This window comes from Silene latifolia, chromosome 2 (genome assembly GCF_048544455.1).
Source record: "Silene latifolia isolate original U9 population chromosome 2, ASM4854445v1, whole genome shotgun sequence".
NCBI lineage: Eukaryota > Viridiplantae > Streptophyta > Magnoliopsida > Caryophyllales > Caryophyllaceae > Silene > Silene latifolia.
In genome coordinates this window covers 4,906,073-4,923,969 of record NC_133527.1, presented here as the reverse complement: position 1 = coordinate 4,923,969, position 17,897 = coordinate 4,906,073, and the positions used below count along the sequence as shown (strand labels likewise).

Here is a 17,897-nt window from a genome sequence, read left to right as displayed (position 1 = left end):
TTGCCCGTGTCCTGACACCCCTGCACCGACAATCACACCGTCATGATTCATGAATGAGGAGCTACTTTCTTTTGAAATTTATTGATTCTGCATTTCAATTTTTGATTCCTGACTACACTATTGCAATTATTATTTGGACTTGGGACAAATTTTCAATAACCCATATATTAAATCGTACTCCGTAGTCATCTTTTTGACGTATACCAATCTATATAGTTCTGATTCGAGTAAGAAGAACCGCTAAGGACACAAAACTCTCCTTCATAAGTTTGAACAATGTTGTATTCCCGGGCTTCAAACTCAGGACCTCTTATTAAGTTAGAAAGTCGCTAAATATTTTTGAGTAAACTAATGTTACACGTCATATAAAACATGGTACCCAGATGATGTCTTTTCATTTTTTAAGATATAACCTTCCTTCTAAACAAAAACCTCAATGAATTATACTCATGAACAAAAAAATTAATATTACTCGTCATAATTCTTAGTTAGCAGTTTTTGACCTTCATATTTAAATGAAGGAGCTCATAAAATTTATATTGAAACTTATAATCTTTACAACAAAAATCACACTTTATTATAAAGTTCAGAAATTATACTACCAATACCGAGGAAGTGAGGAACACAGGGGTACAGTGGTTACCAAAGGCCATGCGATCAAAGTTAGCCAAAGACTAATCATACAACAAACAACCATTATTGACATTTCATAATTGATTATCACTAAACATGTATTGTAAAAGTCAACGACAAAATAATTATACGTGCTTAATACAAACATTACATTAATAATTAAATTACAAAAGTACAATTCAGACAATTAATTAATTTGATTCCCATCTTTTAGAACGATAAAAGAAATTAAGAATGCTTCAATGACAGCTTCAATATAACATGCAAGCCAACAAATTATGAACTTTCTTAAAAAAAAATTTAAAAATCGATTCGACATAAATAATTGCCAACAAATATGTAGTTTCCTCCTTACATTCATTAGCTGTAAATATAGAAATAATTGTACTTGTTTGGGACAATATATCAACAATAAGTGTGACAAAATCGATCATAACAAGTGGCGGATCCAGAAAGCTTTATTTCCAGAGTCCCTTGAAATATTTGAAGTGTATCATCAACAAAACTTACATATCCTTGATGTTCTTTGACTATATCACTCAAATTTGATTCAAAAATTATATACGTAAAATTCGTACAAAAATTTAATTTCCGAGGCAGGGGAGAAGGGAAGGGGTTTAAGTTCGGAATGAGATCACCTATAGCAACATGAGGTCATGCCTTCGTTAGGCTTTGACTCGTCGTTAACAAGGCTTACTCTCTTCAAAGATAATTGAGCTTTGTAGGAGTCGGAGTTGAGGACTTTCCTGCTGACGGTAGTGTATATCTCCTTGATTACCATCTCGAAAGCTGTCTTGACGTTAGTTGAGTCTTTGGCCGATGTCTCCATGAAGAAAAGTCCGTGTTCTTCTGCTAGACTTTTGCCTTGGTCAATGGTAACGGCCCTGATATCGTCCAAATCGTACTTATTTCCCACGAGCATTTTTGCCACGGTTGTATCAGAATGAGCTGCATAATGATCAAAATTGATTTTTCAGTAACAAATTATCACCAAAAACGGCCTCAGATAATACTAGTCATGAAATCGAGTCATTTACTCACTGTTGTCCCTAATAGGAATAAGTATAACAATTAGACTTCAATCATCACCTTAAGATTTTGGTTGAGATGGTTCATCTATCAGTCTCCTAATCTATACAAGTGACATAGAGACGAGACAACAAGGAATATTCAATGCCGAAAGCTTTGCTTAGCGTAAATTGAGAACAATCACAAAAACATCTTTATTGATAGTAGTTCATGAGGGTCCTCACTTTCCTTTATTCCGCTATCATCATGTGGTTTAGTCGGGATTTGAGCTTGATAGGATGTAAAGGACAACAAAGGCCTACCTCCTAAGTTTCAACACTACTGTATTTCAATAGCTCGAATGAGCTTTAGATTAAGATATATTAACCTCGGATATAAAGGCTTAGGTATAGGAGGTCAGATGGACACGAATTGAGATCAATCTAAGAAGGTAACGGTTCAAATCTTGATTAAGCTCGAGTGTCTTAGAGATTTAGACCCTCACCGGTCTTGTGGAAGGCTTGTCTAATAGGGCTTTCATTGAAATTTCTACTCCATATATAAACCAAAGCAATGGAACTATAAAAAAAGTTGATGTTGTCCAAAGATCAATAGGTCGACATGAGCTTTTGTGCAATTCCGCACAAAGCGTTTCCCACTCGAACACAATGTAACATCAGTGTGTACATTGTACATACGACATAATCATAATCAATCTAATACAAAGTGCTTTCTCCAATACTTTTGGTTCTTTACACTTATTTCATTTTAAGATCGAACATTTTAAACAAACGTAATGAATTGAAGGAAGTACGATTTTTCCAAATAATCAATCACATTTTGCTGAATGCTAAGGTTCAAAAAAAGAAGGCAATCCAACATGAAACATTATTCATTCCACATGTAATGAACAAGGTCCAAGTAGTAGAAGAGATGTCAACTAATACCGAAAAATCAGATGTCAACTAGTTTAGCCGATGAGTGATCACTTTCGACTTTCCAACAACTAAAGATACCTACTTTGCCTTTGTCCCTAATTAATAAAGAAAATCCAACCATAGATAGCAACTTGCAACTAATTCCTGCAAACAATTTCTGCCTCCTAAAACTTTAATGTCAAGACAGACATGAGAGGCGCCTATTGTAGCCATAAATGATCATTCCTAAGTTATAGCCAATTATTTCCAAATTTCTAAGGATAAAATTTCACTATTACAACACATTAATCAACCAAATACAAAAAAAATCATGCATAAACAATAATTAAGCTATCACAAAACATAATTTCAAATTTTCAGTGGCGGAGCTAAGAGGCTAATATTATCGTAATATTCACAATAAGCTTATACTCATTTTTTTTTAATGAGGTGCATCAGATATTACGAAGTTGACCATACATGATCTAACAAGAAAACAACCACCTATAATATTTAGCAAGTCTCTCTTAATACGGTTGTAACTTGTAAGGCCGGGTAAAACTGTGAAACGGCTCCAAAACACATTTAATTAACACTAATTAATGCTCATTACTAACAGAACAGATATAAAAATTAGTTTAGATCCGTTTCACGCTTACAATTGTTTCCGTTAACATTTGATCCTACCATTATGCATTACTAAACTCCATCAAAATTTTCCTTTTTTTTTCGGTGTAAGGGAGCAGATTAGTGGGGGAGTCAGGGGGACTAGCAGTGACGGTCGCCCACGCTAAAGTTTGAAAATTTCGAAATATTTAGTTAAAATTTTCAAATTTTTTCGAGGTCCCTTATAATATTTTCGAGTCGCCCCCGTTGCCTTAAAATCCTGGCTCCGCCACTAGAAGCAGTATAGCCGAATATGATGCTGACGAGATTTGAACTAGCTAGATCTATCTGCCCCTAACCAAAAAGTTAATCCTGGATCCGCCACTGAAAACTTTTCGACAAAATGAAAAAAAAAAAAAAAACAAAAGAATGAAACTTACTGTTAAGTTCTTCAAGCCAACGGGTAATGCTATCAAAAGTAGTACCACGAGTAATATCATAAACAATAAGAGCACCAACAGCACCTCTATAATAAGCAGAAGTAACAGCTCGAAATCGCTCTTGTCCAGCAGTATCCCATATCTGAGCTCTTACTTCTTTACCATCAAGTTCAATACTTTGTGTTTGAAATTCAACACCGATTGTCGCTTTCGAATGAAGATTGAATTCATTTCTTGCGTATCGTGATAGTAAGTTTGATTTACCGACACCCGAATCGCCTATGATCACTATTTTGAAGAGGTATTCCTCTGCTTCATCATCTGAAGACATGGGTCAAAAAAACAGAGGAAAAAAACAGGGGAAAACAGGGGAATTGTGGGGATTTGGAGGGAATTAAGGGAGATTTGGGGAATTGGGAATTGGGTATTGGAAAGTGAGGGATTTGGGGAATTGGGTTTTTGTTTGATTTTGTTGACTATGAGTTTTGAAAGAGAAAAAGGGAAGAAAATGAGAGAAAGTTGGAAGGTGTGGAGAGAGAGGTATGATGTTAATTAGTGTATGAGAAAGGTGATCATGGAGACCAATTAGTTTTGGAGAGGGAGTGAACGAATGATGGAGAGCAACAAATACTCCCACCCATGTTGGTTGTAAATAAATTAGGTTATGTCGGGTTTGTGTTCGTATTAATTTTAAATGGGTTATTATTTCATCCATCTGACACGATTTATCTTTATAAAATAGATTATTTAGTGAAATTTCTTTAATTGAAAGTTACACGGCCTAATTTTACTATTGTGTAAAGTTATAGGGTCAATCAACGCTTTCGCGGAATGAAAAGAGAGTTATATTACATCCATAATTCCATATACAAATATGGATTATTAATAGAAATGGATTGTCCATATCCTTTTTTTTGTGTAAACCCACCCGGTTTAGTCCAGATTCGAGGCGATTAGGATTTAATAGGATGGTAGAGCTTTTTTTCATGAGTTTCAAAACTGCTGCATTCTCAAGGTTTGTATCCAAAATATTAGAATAAACCATAATCAGTCAATCTAAGTATTCATGGTTACGAGTGCTCATGGATACCATTCATATCTTTGTTGGAAATGCAGAAAATCTCTAAAACGTTTGGCTCAATGAAAAGTCTAGTTTTTTATCCCATGGAGTCGTGGATCTATTTAAATGGCATTGAGTTGTTCAATTTTAACGGAAATGTTTGATCATAATAATTAACTGATCCAACAAAAGAAGAAAACTATTACTACCTCCGTCCCCGTCAATAGTTTACATTTACTTTATTTTCCTATAACAAAATAAATTAAGTGTAAATTATTCACTAGAACGGAGAGAGTATGATTTACAAGACAAAGTGTTTGGTGGCTTTAATGTTTGACCCATATCTTTTTAGAAGACAGTTGCACAAGATCCGTCGGTAGTCAACACCCTACTTGGTTAAGTTTATTTGGTTTATAAATTGGATCCAACGTTTTTGCCAGTCTTTCATGGTTTAGAACTTGAAATAGTGGTGGAGCGAGCGGACCTTGGCAACGTTGTAGACACTTATTATCATCGTTCCAATCTTTTTTAAAGCTTATCAAGACTCCTAGCAACAAATCGACTATACAACCTGTTAGGAGATATTATGATATATGGAATATACCGTAATCGTAATGATATAATCTGATATGAATAATACCTAAAGTTACATATTCTGGAAGATACTAGGTTTAGGGTTTACGTTATGTCCAGTACCACGTAAATCTTCTCCATTGTAATTGTTAGTCAACAAACAATCAATAATAATACAATCTCTCAATTTCGCGGTCCAAAAACATTGAACTTTCTCAACCAATTCTTGTTAGAAAATACAAACATTTCATGAACAATAAAGATCATAGTAGTAAACATTATTCTGAGCAAAAGAAAAAAAATTAATATTTACCTATATTAATAGTCACAATACTTATTTTCCGCAAACTTTTTCTCATTTTTTACACCATGATCATCATTATCAGAGCAATTTTCCATTGTTTTCTTAATACAAAACCTCGAAAAAAGGCCAAACACATGAGAAAACAGTGAAAAATTTGTCTTATAATGATGATCAGGGTGTAAAAAATGAGAAATAGTTTGCAGAAAATAAGTATTGTGACTACTAATACAAGTAAATATCAGTTTTTTTGCTCGGAATAGTGTTTTTGCATTTGTCGACGAACCTCCCCAAACTTTTGTGATGATCTTTATTGTTCATGAAATCTTTGTGTTTTCTAATGATGGGTTCAATATTAAGGCTCTGTTTGGCAAAACTATCTGAAAAGATAGCTGAAAATTGAAAAGCTAATTGAAACCCGAAAAGGTAACTCATAAGATATCTGAAAATTAGGAGCTGATAATATAACTAATTATATAAAAATGTGTTTGACAAACTAGCTGAAAAGGTAGTTGATTTTGATAAAATGACGTAAAAGGATATGAAAATTATTTAATATTATAGAATAAAAGGATACAAAATGGAAAATAAGTTATTTCAGGTAACTGATTTCTCAAATGCTACCTGAGCTAGCAATTCATTTCAGCTACCTTATTTGACCAAATAAATTATTTGTCAAACACCTACAAAAAAATCAGGTAGTTGAAATTTTGGTCAAATAAGCTACCTGAAGTGTTGTGCCAAACGGAGCCTAAATAAGAATGAAATTGATTCCTTTTTCGACTGCAAAATTGAGAGGGGAAAATATCATAAGCGCATTTATATTATTATTGATCGTTTGTTGAGTTACAATTACAATGGAGACGATTTATATAGTACTGGACATAACATAAACCCTAAACCTAGAATCTTCTTCTAGTTGCCATTCATATTATATTAAATTTTTACGATTACGGTAATATCTCCTCACATCGACATCAATTCTCTCAAATTACTTCGAGTATCTTGAAACCATGTATTTAGAATCGATCGATTGTTTATTTAGTGCAACAGTGACATGTAAATGAAGTTATAAAGTGCATTATGTTTCTTACTTTGGAAGGAAGTCTATATATTTTCGACTTTTTGACTTTGTAGCTTATTTTTTCGACTTTTTATAGCTAAATATTTTTAAATGAATAGTTTTGATCCAAGTATTTTGTCGGTCAATGGTCCTATGCAACAGCAAAAATACCACATGTGTTACGGGCTCGTAATAAGAAGAAACTTAGGACTAGCATTTGGACTTCGACATCAAAGAAAACAATTTATGGGCCTTTGGATAATATTGATAGAGAGTCTAAAGAAGGGTATGACCGTATGAATCTTAGATATGGCAATTCGGGTACTCGGGTCAGGTACTCGGGTCATATTAGGTTCGGGATGATTCGGGTCAGCCTGCCCCAAAGGGTTGAGTCTAGTCGGTCATTATCTGGTTTAGTTATTTTATCGTATTACTTCAAATTTTAACCAATTTTTTGGTGAAAAATTTTAGTCCTATAGCGTTTGAGAATTATCCTTAACAATGCATACCGGCGGTGGTTGCTACTAGCCGCCTAGTCCACTCTCTTCTCCTATATTGCCACAACTTTACAACGACACATTCCTCATGAGAGCGCTTATCGTCCAACACCCCACATCACCATAACATCTTGTCAATTCTATTTGCTATAAAAGAAAGCTCATCTACTCAACGACTACCTTAATTAACTTTTACCACCCATATGATTCGGTACTCTTCCAACCTATAAGCAAGCCTCCTTCGGTCGTTTACAAACGACTTCTGGGAGAGTAGGCACTAGGCACCACTTCTAAGTATTCTGTATTAACTTAGGAGGGAGAATGAATCTATCTATTTCTTTTAGGAAATGACGAGGACAAAAATCATTTTTTCTCAATAATATAACTTCGAATATAATCCAAAAAATTATTATATGCTCATAATGATTCTTAAGAATCTCTTGGAAAAAGACAATAAAGCCACATATTTGTATCAATTATCAATCATAAAGGTCTAATACTTAATTCAAACAGGTACAACTGCTTGATCAACCCAACACATGAGAACAAGAGAGCAAGAGTTGGGACATCAACAAACAAAAATGCAATCAAAATCTGACATTTTAACTGTGTAATCATGCAAAGAGGATTTTCATCACAAGCCAGGGGTGATTAAATGCGGATTTGGATCCAAGCAAGCTCTCATTAGTAACCAAACCCGAACATTTACCCTGAATCCAAGCAAGCTCTCATTAGTAACCAAACCCGCATAACAAACATAACAAACTTCAAACTATGTTGAGAGATGTTAAAAAATAAAGAGAAGAAAAAACACTCAATTTCAAGAAAATAAAAAGGCTTTTTCATATTTAAGTTGAAATATTTTTTGAATAATCGACAAGCAAGAATCGTAGGCGGTTAGACTCACAGTAAAAAAAAACTGCCATAAAAGGGTCAATAACACAACTATTCATCCTTAGAACAAAGGGTCAATGATAAATTAATTGGTTAATCTAACAGCTCTAAAGGGTAAGGTTTCGTACATCTGAACTCTTCGAACATCCGACCTCTCCAAAGCAAGGAAAAGGAAAGAGGCATTAGAGGGCAAAAAAGAATCATGAGTAACCAACCTGCATTGTCCTTAATCATAAGAATCACCAACTAACACTTATTTTCATCCTGGGAGTTGAGTGTAAGCTTACTCGAGGATCCCTTAACGAGGTTAACCGGATACTTAAGTGCGTTAAGCTCGAGTTTCCTAAGGGCAGCTTGACCTAGATCAACCCCACAAATATCAGAAAGCCTTACAAGGTAAAGCAGCACATCTGACAGTTCCTCTCCTAAATGCTGCTTCTCTTCATCACTCCATCCTGGCAATCCTCTCGGCACCTCCCCTTTCCACTGAAATATCTCCGACAATTCTCCCACTTCTCCGACCTGAGAAATGTTCAGTGGAACATAAATAAGGTATGAACAACAACGACAACAACTATATAAGAATTCATCAATCAGTCCAGCACGACCGTGAGGCACTAGTTCATGATTCATGCGAGTCATGAATGTCAACATTTACTTCATGCAATCAACGAACGACATTAACTCATTATCGAATGCATGCAACCTTTATCCTGGATTGAAAAGGCCAAAGACGCTTCTTCTAAATGACTCGTGAGTCGTGACGAAATCACAACAGGAAATTGCATTGACAAGTTGATTGACACTTCGCATAATAAGAAACACATACTGTTTAATGAACCAGTATCCTATAATTTATCGTAAATCGTAATCCAAAGCCTAAAAACAGCAAAACCTTTAGAATATTGAAAGCAAGACACCATAATTCATACTCCCTTTCTGAAGAGTATTTTAATCGAAGTTAAACAAATGATTGGGACCGAAGGAATATTTTATATGATCAATTGACCAAAAAGTTGACATCTTTATAGGCAAAATGGAAGAATCTTTCACTCAAACATCTCTACAGGTAAAAGAATAGTGCAGTGGGGCTAAGAGTTGAGTGCTTTTACACCCCATCCAAACATCTTTTCTCAACAATCATAGTGTATATGACTGTATGAAACATAAACTAGCTGGGATCCTGAGAATATAGTACTATCTCCTGGCATCATTGTCAACTTCATATAGTAGAAGCTGCCAACTTAACATCCATAACCAGTGGCGGAGCCAGAATTTGTCGTTAAGGAGTGAAAACCCGACAATCTTAGGAAGAGCGAATTGCTAGTGGATTAAGGTAATCTAGAAGAAAAAATCAAAACTTTAACTAAAAATCTCAAATTTTCCAATGTTCGGCATGGACGACCACACCTGCTAATAGATGAACCAACTCAACCATAACCTTACCTTAAGGTTATGGTTGAGGCTCAACTATTATAAATATTCCTATTACGCTCCCTCACTCAAATGCCCGTTGGGCTTTAAGGTTATGGTTGAGGCCCAACTATTATAAATATTCCTATTACGCTCCCTCACTCAAATGCCCGTTGGGCTTGAAGAGTGGTTAGTTGTGCACCGACTCCTCCGTACCGTGTGCTGGGTTTCCACTTCGAGTTTTTGAGAAGTTTTGAGGTTGCCAGGATTTGAACCCGTGACCTTCGGTCACACTGGCTCTGATACCATGATAGATGAACCAACTCAACCAAAACCTTAAGGTTATAGTTGAGGCCCAACTATTATAAATATTTCTATCACCTGCTAGCCCCCCCTAGTTCCACCACTATCGACAATACTTAAACCTAAATTTAATGATGGATCTACAGTCATCAAAGATATATCCAAATTCATCTACATTCAATTGATGTTACTCAAAGGACATTAATTACATGCATAAGATAATCAGAAATTTTGCAAGAGAAGTAACTAACAAAATGTGAAAGATTATTAGAAGAAAAGCAAGCAACTTTGAGGCCAAAACCCAATAATCCATTGCATTCTTGTGTAAGGCGGTTTTACACTAGACCGGCTCTAATTCTAATACTCCACTAATAATGAAATTTAACCCTCTATTATTTTAGGGATTAACTAATTGTCCAAATTCTCAAAAGGGTTCCAAATTTCCAATAAAAAGGTATAAACTTTACAACCTTGAACATGAACAACAAATACTCACACAAGAATCATACAGTTTACAAGTACGATCCATCTCAATCATTTATTTACCTTTATGCATAGAATGATCGTGACGGATGGGAATATTTAATAACAAGAACAAAAAATATACTAAAATAAAAGATTATTAAAGGGTTTTAAGTTGGATTTTAGTATACCAAGGCTAAGAGAAGATTCCTGGGGGTATGAAATTGATCCCAATCTCTTTCTTTAGCAAAATCAGCCATTCTTGTCTTTAAATCTTCAAGATTAACACTTGTTTTTGGTTCACTACCCTCCATTGTTATTGACCTTATTGTTAACAAAATCAAACCCCAGATTGTTTATTATGGATAAAGTGAAGAGTGTTGTCTGAATAAACACCACTAGTCTAGTACCTAAAATATCATACTCCGTACAACATAGCTATAAGGACCTCCATTTTAATTACGTGGCTTTAAGGACTTTAAAATCACTTCTTACCAAAATACCCTTGTATTTTGACATTTATACTTCGTATTTAGCGGTATTGGGTAGATTTTTGTCCGATTCAACACAATTATTAGACAGAATATTAATCAAATCGAACAAATGCGACGGATTTATTTTTTTTGCTACAGTATTTTGGATTTTTCTACGGAAATTCTGTAACCAAAATATTTGGAACGAAAATTCCTTAGCAAAAATATTTGGTATTTGTGGAACATTTTGGCTTAAGTGAAAAATTGCGATAGACTGTATGAAATTGCGACTGATTTTTCGTCGCGAATTTGTCCCACATCGGCAAAGTTTGAGCGACTTGTTATGTTTATAAAATGTCTTTTCACTTGTTTGAAAAAAAATTGTTTGATTCGGAAATTTAGCAAAATACCAGTTTGTTACGGATATTATGTACCAAACTCCTATTTGCGGCGAAAATTCATGACAGATCGTTTGCAATGACTTTTCCGTTGCAAAATACCTACAGTGGAGGATATGGGTCACTTTGCAACGGAACGATTTTTGTAGTGAATATATAATGATTATATTCAAACTAAGTTACCAAATACTCTATAAATCACCTAACATTTGTTGTTCGAATTTGGTAAAATTATTTTATAACGTAATAAATATGCTAAATATTTAATTTGACAATATACATAATTAAGTTTGGTAGATGAAAATGAGTCCAAAATACGTTTTTTAATGTCTTATTTAATCTATTTTGTGGTTCAAATTAGGATCTTACGTAGAAATATTAGTAGATCAAAACAAATTTTGTCACTCTATTTAGTACAAATTAACTAATAAACTAAAATCTTATACTTTTTCAAGGTTCAACTTAAAATATACTCCCTCTGTTTTTCTATATATGACTTTCTTACATTTCGAGACACACTTCTCTCTTCAATATCTCTCATGCTTAAATATAGTGATATGTATACTCGTATGAAAGAGTTTTTCATAAGTAATTTAATGGTATAATTTTTATAATTTTTTACCAAATATTTTTTTGTAAATATTAAAGTTAAAGGCTCGCCTCAAAAAAGCAAAACGTCATATATTAAAAAGTGGAGGGAGTATAAGTTAATCCCTAAAAAGTATGGCACATGGGAAGGGTAAATGTGTCAAAAACAAATTTAAGGTCCTTAAAGCTACGAAACAAAAACTTAGGCCTCGTTTGGTTGCCCACCAAATTCGTGGGAATTCTAAAATCCCATGAATTGTGGTTTTTACAGGTTGTTTGGTTACCCCATTTTTTGTAAAATGGGGGAGTTTCAAACTCCAAGGAGTTTCCAACTCCTGCATGATGGGGGAATTTAACTACCTATCCCCCTCATGGTCATTGGAAACTCCTAGGAGAATAGAACTCTAACATGGCAACCAAACGGATTCTTGTTATTCATGTGAATTTTGATGTTGGAATTAAACTCCCGTGCATTGCAAATTAACACATGCATTTGGTTCCCGTATGAACCAAACGAGGCCTTAATAGTTCGGTTCCTTAAAGCTACATTATTTGATAGTTCGGGTCCTTATTGTATTGTTTACTACTCAGTGTTGTCTTGTTTTCAAATGGTTTTTCACCTGGAAAGTGGTGCTCTGGGGAACTGTGTATCACCGGTCAATTTACCCAAGTAGAGTCCAAATAGCTAACACAAATTGGCAAAACGGTATCCATCTTTTTTACTTTTTCTCAAATCTTGTTTATATTAAACCCGTCTTAAGTTCAAAATAGAAACACCCATCTTAAACAAGATTTTGAAAAAAAAAATATAAAATTGAAGCTTTGGTGTTAAATTGTGAGTCGTCGAACAAATTTAAGAGGCCTAAATCGTATATAGTTGATTTAAAGCTCTAAGTTAAATGAAAACTAAGTTTTGTAGTATACGATATTAGAACTCGGATATTTAGCTAGCAAATAAAAACAGATGAATAATGCTCTATTTTTCGAATTTTATTATATTCAAGGTTAAAATATTGAAATCTTAACCAATAAGTAAAATGGGAAAAAAAAGCTTTTACAGTCCAAATGGAACTTAATTAATTCGTTTATAAGGTCATTACTACATTAACAATAGACAAGCTTTAAAGGAGGCTTATTAAATTCAAACCTTCTAGAGATATTCAATCAAGATTAACACTTGTTTTTTAGGTGTGTCGTTTCCTCGTTTAGTTATTACTTAATGCTTGGGACTTGCCCCTCATATGTACCCAAAAAAAGGAGGCTTATTCGATACCACATCACTTAATTCACAAACTTTTCAAACAACAAAGCTCTATGTAACAATAGATAAATCTCTTAAATGGTGACAAACCTTGCAAAAAGTTCGTATTATGAACTCATTATTACTCAGAGTCAAAAATACAAACATGGATACAAATTTGTACCTCTTTTCATTCAATAACCAATATACATTCACACGACAATAAAAATGTTTTTCCACATACCTCTAAAGTATTGGACAAATTTATTTGATAAACCTCTATTAATGATGATGCTCTAAATGATCTCAATAACTCTATAGAAGAGTTGAACAAAAAATCATCTGGTTGTACATACGACTAGTTATATCACCACTAACTTTTAGTTGTACTACTATGACTATACTTGTCAAACGGATAGGTTTAGGATCAGGTAAACTTACGTGCATGTGGAGAGCCATAGGAACTTGATACTCCCTCACATTCAAGCCAAAGATTACGTTTTACTTTTTGGCACTATTTATAACTGTAGAGAATCTTTGGTAATATTAGTAATGTATAAGAGAAAACATAGTGATGCGAGATCTTGTTTGATTCATCATCATGATTGCTATAAAAATATTAAGTTTTTATATTTTTTAATATTGTGTAACTAAAGATATTCACGTTGCAAAACACGTCTTGGCAAGCGTAATAAAGTCAAATGTAACATTTGGTTTGGATGGGAGAGAGTAAGTTCAACTTTTATAAACAGGAAGGATTATTATTATTAAAGTCAATGGTCAAGTAATACAATGAAATTATTTTAAAGTGTTGGATACACAACACACCACAAAATCTCTTTACTACTGATGGCCGCTGGAATTCTGATATGATCCATATTTTTTTTGAGCCAAACGATGCTGAAACTATCTTAGCTATTCCTATCAGCTTTAATAATTCAAAGGATTGGGCATATTGGACAAAAGACCATAAGGGTGATTACTCGGTTAATAAGGGATATTATGAAGCATGGAATCCCCTCTGGAATCACAAGGCGACGAGTAAAGATTTAACTAGGATCTCCCCAGAATGTAAGGCTTTCATTAAAAAATATTTGTGGCATTTTCCCGGACCGAGGACATGGATCACTCCTGGCGAATCTTAACTAATTCCTTGGCCATAGGAAGAGAATTTGAGAGAAGGAACATGGATGTTAACTATCAATGTCACTTATGTAGTCACAATGAAGTTGAATCATTGGAGCATCTTTTTAGGGATTGTCTATTCGCCACTAGAATTTGGGCCGGCAGCCATCTCGGAATTAGAGCGGCTATCCACCATGATATGACTTTCCAAGATTGGATAATCAATTGGATTTCTTTCATCCATAAGATGAGTAACTCGGATGATTTGATTATTTCCCTTCTTTGTTGCATCTGGGTTATTTGGAGTGCAAGGACTAATGCGGCATTGGGGGACAATTCGATATCCTTAACAGGGGCTATTCTTATCTATGAAGAAGTTGTGGCCCGCATTTTGAATGCTAAGATTATTCCTTCTAGGTCGTTTGATTATCCCGCTAGGAATGATGATTTGAGCAACTCCCTAAAGTTCCTCCAATCTGGAAATAGGTGTAAGTTTTACGGTTCTGCCTACAGATGTGACCAGACATGTATCTTTGTAGATGCCGCTTGGAGGGATGATAAAATAACGGGACTTGGATGGTGCGTTAAATACCAGAATGGCAGTTCTCAATCTTTTTATAAGCAAGGGTTGCCCTCTCTTTCTCCGGATCAAGCGGAAGCTGTTGCTATTTTGGAGGCCCTTAAATGGGCTTCTAAGGAGAAAATTCTTCATGTCGTCATTTATTCTGACTGTTTGCAGCTTCTTTCTCAAATTCTGGACCTCGCCAAGCCAAGTCTGAACACTAGACTCCTTGTTGCTGATATCCTTTATTTATGTTGTTTATTTCATTGTGTCTCTTTCTGTTTTATTCCTATGAAGCGTAATAAAATGGCGCATATGCTAGCACAAAAGGCCATTAATCTGTAAGATCACTCTTGCCTATTGTCAAAAAAAAAAATGTAAGGCAACATAGATATAAAAGTTAAAATAGAAATAATTTGGAGAAAAACATAAATTGATTGATCTAACGTCCAAATCAATGTACTAAAATACAAATTTTATCGGTGAGAATGAAAGCTATGATATTTATAGAGACATATATGTAACATATTTAATATCGCGTCTATATATGAAAGCTATTGATTAGTACTAAGGTCTTGTTCTCTTGAACTTTAAGTCACTTAATTTAAGTTCACTTCAAATCCTATAAGTTTAGTTCATATCCCATAAGTTCAATTTATTTCCTATAAATTCAGTTCAGTTCAGATCCTATAATTTCAGTTCAGTTCAGATTCTGTAAGTTCAGTTTAGATCCTATAAGTTCAGTTCAATCCAGTTCAGATCATATAAGTTCAGTTCAGATCATATACCTCACTAATTTAAGTTCACTTGAGATCCTATAAGTTTAGTTCAGTTCAGTTCAGATCCTATAAGTTCAGTTCAGATCTTATAAGTCCAGCTCAGTTCAATCAGATCCTATAAGTTACGTTCAGTTCAGTTCAGATCCTATAAATTCAGTTCAGTTCAGATCAAATCAGTTTCAGTCCAAAAGAACAGGACCTAATATTACATGACAAATAGTGACTAAATTTATCTAGTATCCATTTAACAATTTAGGTATTCATGTATTAAAACTATACTATTCAACAAACAAAAAACATATTTTATTTAAAAAAAATTAAAGTAAATATCTCCTAGTCTATTACATATTGTTTACTTTGAGTAATATTAGTTGTCTTCGGCCAACTAGTTTTTTTTTTTCGACAATTGTAAACCGGTATATTAAAGAAAATATTGAGCCAGTACACGGGCAAACATAAAAGATTAAAGTTTAGCCTGTAGCAAGGCTAACTGACCAATTACGATGTAGATGAAGTAAAAGTCGAATTCCAATTAAGGAATTTCGCACAGCTATTGGTACTGGCTGTTGAGTAGCCAGAACTAAAGATAGTTTTCGGGAGGTCACCTAAAACGTGATCAAAGACGATGGATCCAAGTGCAGTCGCTGCATAAGCTGGAGTAACGCATGTCAAGATGCAGCAAGAGTAGAAGTTGCACGAACATAATTGATCTGAACATTATTTGCGCACATTTAGTCCCCTAATTGAGCCTATTTTGCATACTATTATAGCATTTCATGGCCATTTTATCCGTCAAAACCTTCCTATTTGCTTTTCTATCGAATTTCATATGTTTTGTAGAAAAGGAGATAATAAGGCGGAAATTCCCGTCTTTCGTGCATATTTGGAAGCTTATTGATGATATTAGATGGACTAGTATGGAGAGGAGGCAAGAATGATGACCAAAGATCTAGGAATAAAGTGTATATAGAAGGATCAAAGGGTTAAAAGTAAGAATGACGAGAGGGAAGGCACTTCATGAAGAAAATGGCTCGGAACGCAAACCAAGAGTTGCTCCTTTGGCTCTGAAAATATGTTAGATGGAACGGCGTCGAAAAATCAAGCGATCTAGGCTTTTGAATCACTCCAATAGGAGTCCGGATGAGAAAATGACGTCCGTTTTACAATCCGAGGTCAAACAAAGAAGCTGTTCGGGAATCCGCGCGTCCCGAGAAGAAGACGCTCGTCTTCCCTAATCCGCCCGGATTGTCCCCAATCCGCCCGTCTTCTGGCTGGGAAAAACAAGAAAATTCACTGGAGGAGAATCCGCCCGGATTCCCTACAATCCGCCCGGATTCCCCTTCCACAATCCGCCCGGATTCCCTACAATCCGCCCGGATTCCCCTTCCACAATCCGCCCGGATTCTCTTGAATCCGCTCGGATTCCATCGCCAGAATCCGCCCGTCCCGACTCCAATACGCCCGGATTCCTTCACAGCATGATTTCGTCTTCTCCAAGCTTCAAAGAAAGACTCCCTTCCTCCGAAAAATACCGGAGTCTCCTTGCTCAATCTAAAAAGTGTAATTACTAGTTTAGCCCTTAGTTAACCCTAATGCATCCACCTAATTTCCACTATAAATACCCCATTTGTAATAATCTTTGGCATGTTGTTTTTAGAGTAGAAAATCCTTCTTAGATTAGATTAGGAGTAGATTAGAATAGATTACTCTTTAATCTTTCCACAAATTACACATTAATCTCTCCTTAATTATTATTCAAGTTTATTATTCAAGTTTATTATTGGGTAATTGAAGATTATTGGGTTATTATTGGGAGATTGACAACCTTCCATCAATCAATCAAGTTTCTTCTATTATTCTTTGCTTTATTATTTGGATCATCTCAAGTTGGTATAATTCTTTTACCCTTTTACTCTTTATTGTTTATTTCTTCATTCTATTATCATGTTTGTACTTGTTGTGATGATTGACACCATTAATGACATGTTTCCCATGATAATGAGTGAGTAGTTTCTTTAGCTAGGATTAATGGGTAATTAGGGGAAACCAACATGGGATTGATTCATGCTTAATCTAATGTGTTTTCATAATCAAATTGCTTGCTTGTTGTGATGTCAACTTTATGCACATGTTATGTTTGATGAAATGCTAAGCCTATGAATCCTTACATTTACAACCATCTCTTATCTACTCAACTTGACTTGTAAGATATAAACCAACTCGAGTCTTGTTAGACCATGCATAGAAGTTGATTAGGAGGAAAGTAAGTCGACTTGTAGGTGTTGTACAATCTAATCGATTCGGCTCCGGGACCCAACCCTTCCTAAGAACCGTAAGATATAACCCAACTCGGTTCCTCCACAACATTAATCGCTTGCAACCTTGTAAACATGTTTGTATGATCAATACCATGAATCCCCCATGACCCCATGATATCCTAGCACTTTTAGCCATTTGTTTACATCTTTCCTTTTATTGCTTGATTTACCTTATTGTTTGCATTAGCCTAGAACACAACTACAATCCAAAACAAATCGTGACACTAGCATAAATTGATATAGA

At 34.7% G+C, this 17,897-nt stretch overlaps 3 protein-coding genes across 4 annotated transcripts; 1 reads left to right on the top strand and 2 right to left on the bottom strand.

Annotated features, from left to right (window-relative positions):
- Positions 1-1,051: 1,051 nt before the first annotated feature.
- LOC141642088 (ras-related protein RABA5c-like) lies at positions 1,052-4,249 on the bottom strand. Its single transcript, XM_074450774.1, has 2 exons — positions 3,605-4,249; positions 1,052-1,581 (listed from the first exon to the last, which is right to left on the bottom strand). Exons 1-2 carry the CDS (start codon positions 3,933-3,935, stop codon positions 1,268-1,270), a joined length of 645 nt encoding a protein of 214 aa, XP_074306875.1. The 5' UTR covers positions 3,936-4,249; the 3' UTR covers positions 1,052-1,267.
- Positions 4,250-7,540: 3,291 nt separating this feature from the next.
- Positions 7,541-10,607, bottom strand: LOC141642086 (uncharacterized). 2 transcript variants are annotated; one of them, XM_074450770.1, is made up of 4 exons: positions 10,362-10,591; positions 8,280-8,514; positions 8,121-8,207; positions 7,541-7,808 (listed from the first exon to the last, which is right to left on the bottom strand). In XM_074450770.1, the coding sequence occupies exons 1-4, from the start codon at positions 10,482-10,484 to the stop codon at positions 7,804-7,806; spliced, it is 450 nt and encodes a 149-aa protein (XP_074306871.1). In that variant the 5' UTR covers positions 10,485-10,591; the 3' UTR covers positions 7,541-7,803. The 2 variants fall into 2 exon arrangements, with proteins under 2 accessions (XP_074306871.1, XP_074306872.1); XM_074450771.1 differs by lacking the exon at positions 8,121-8,207 and having other exon boundaries at positions 8,208-8,514; positions 10,362-10,607.
- A 3,448-nt stretch (positions 10,608-14,055) lies between these two features.
- LOC141627738 (uncharacterized) lies at positions 14,056-14,901 on the top strand. The gene has a single exon (XM_074440963.1). The coding sequence runs from the start codon at positions 14,056-14,058 to the stop codon at positions 14,899-14,901; it is 846 nt and encodes a 281-aa protein (XP_074297064.1).
- Positions 14,902-17,897: the final 2,996 nt, after the last annotated feature.

Excerpts from the sequence above, each read along its gene's own strand:
- LOC141627738 (XM_074440963.1), top strand. The coding sequence starts at position 14,056 with ATGGATGTTAACTATCAATGTCACTTATGTAGTCACAATGAAGTTGAA.
- LOC141642086 (XM_074450770.1), bottom strand. The coding sequence starts at position 10,484 with ATGGAGGGTAGTGAACCAAAAACAAGTGTTAATCTTGAAGATTTAAAG. Across the intron at positions 8,515-10,361 it reads GGAATCTTCTCTTAGCCTTG|GTCGGAGAAGTGGGAGAATT; the intron begins GTATACTAAAAT and ends AACATTTCTCAG. Across the intron at positions 8,208-8,279 it reads CCTCGTTAAGGGATCCTCGA|GTTGGTTACTCATGATTCTT; the intron begins GTAAGCTTACAC and ends AGGACAATGCAG.
- LOC141642088 (XM_074450774.1), bottom strand. The coding sequence starts at position 3,935 with ATGTCTTCAGATGATGAAGCAGAGGAATACCTCTTCAAAATAGTGATC. Across the intron at positions 1,582-3,604 it reads TTGGCTTGAAGAACTTAACA|CTCATTCTGATACAACCGTG; the intron begins GTAAGTTTCATT and ends ATCATTATGCAG.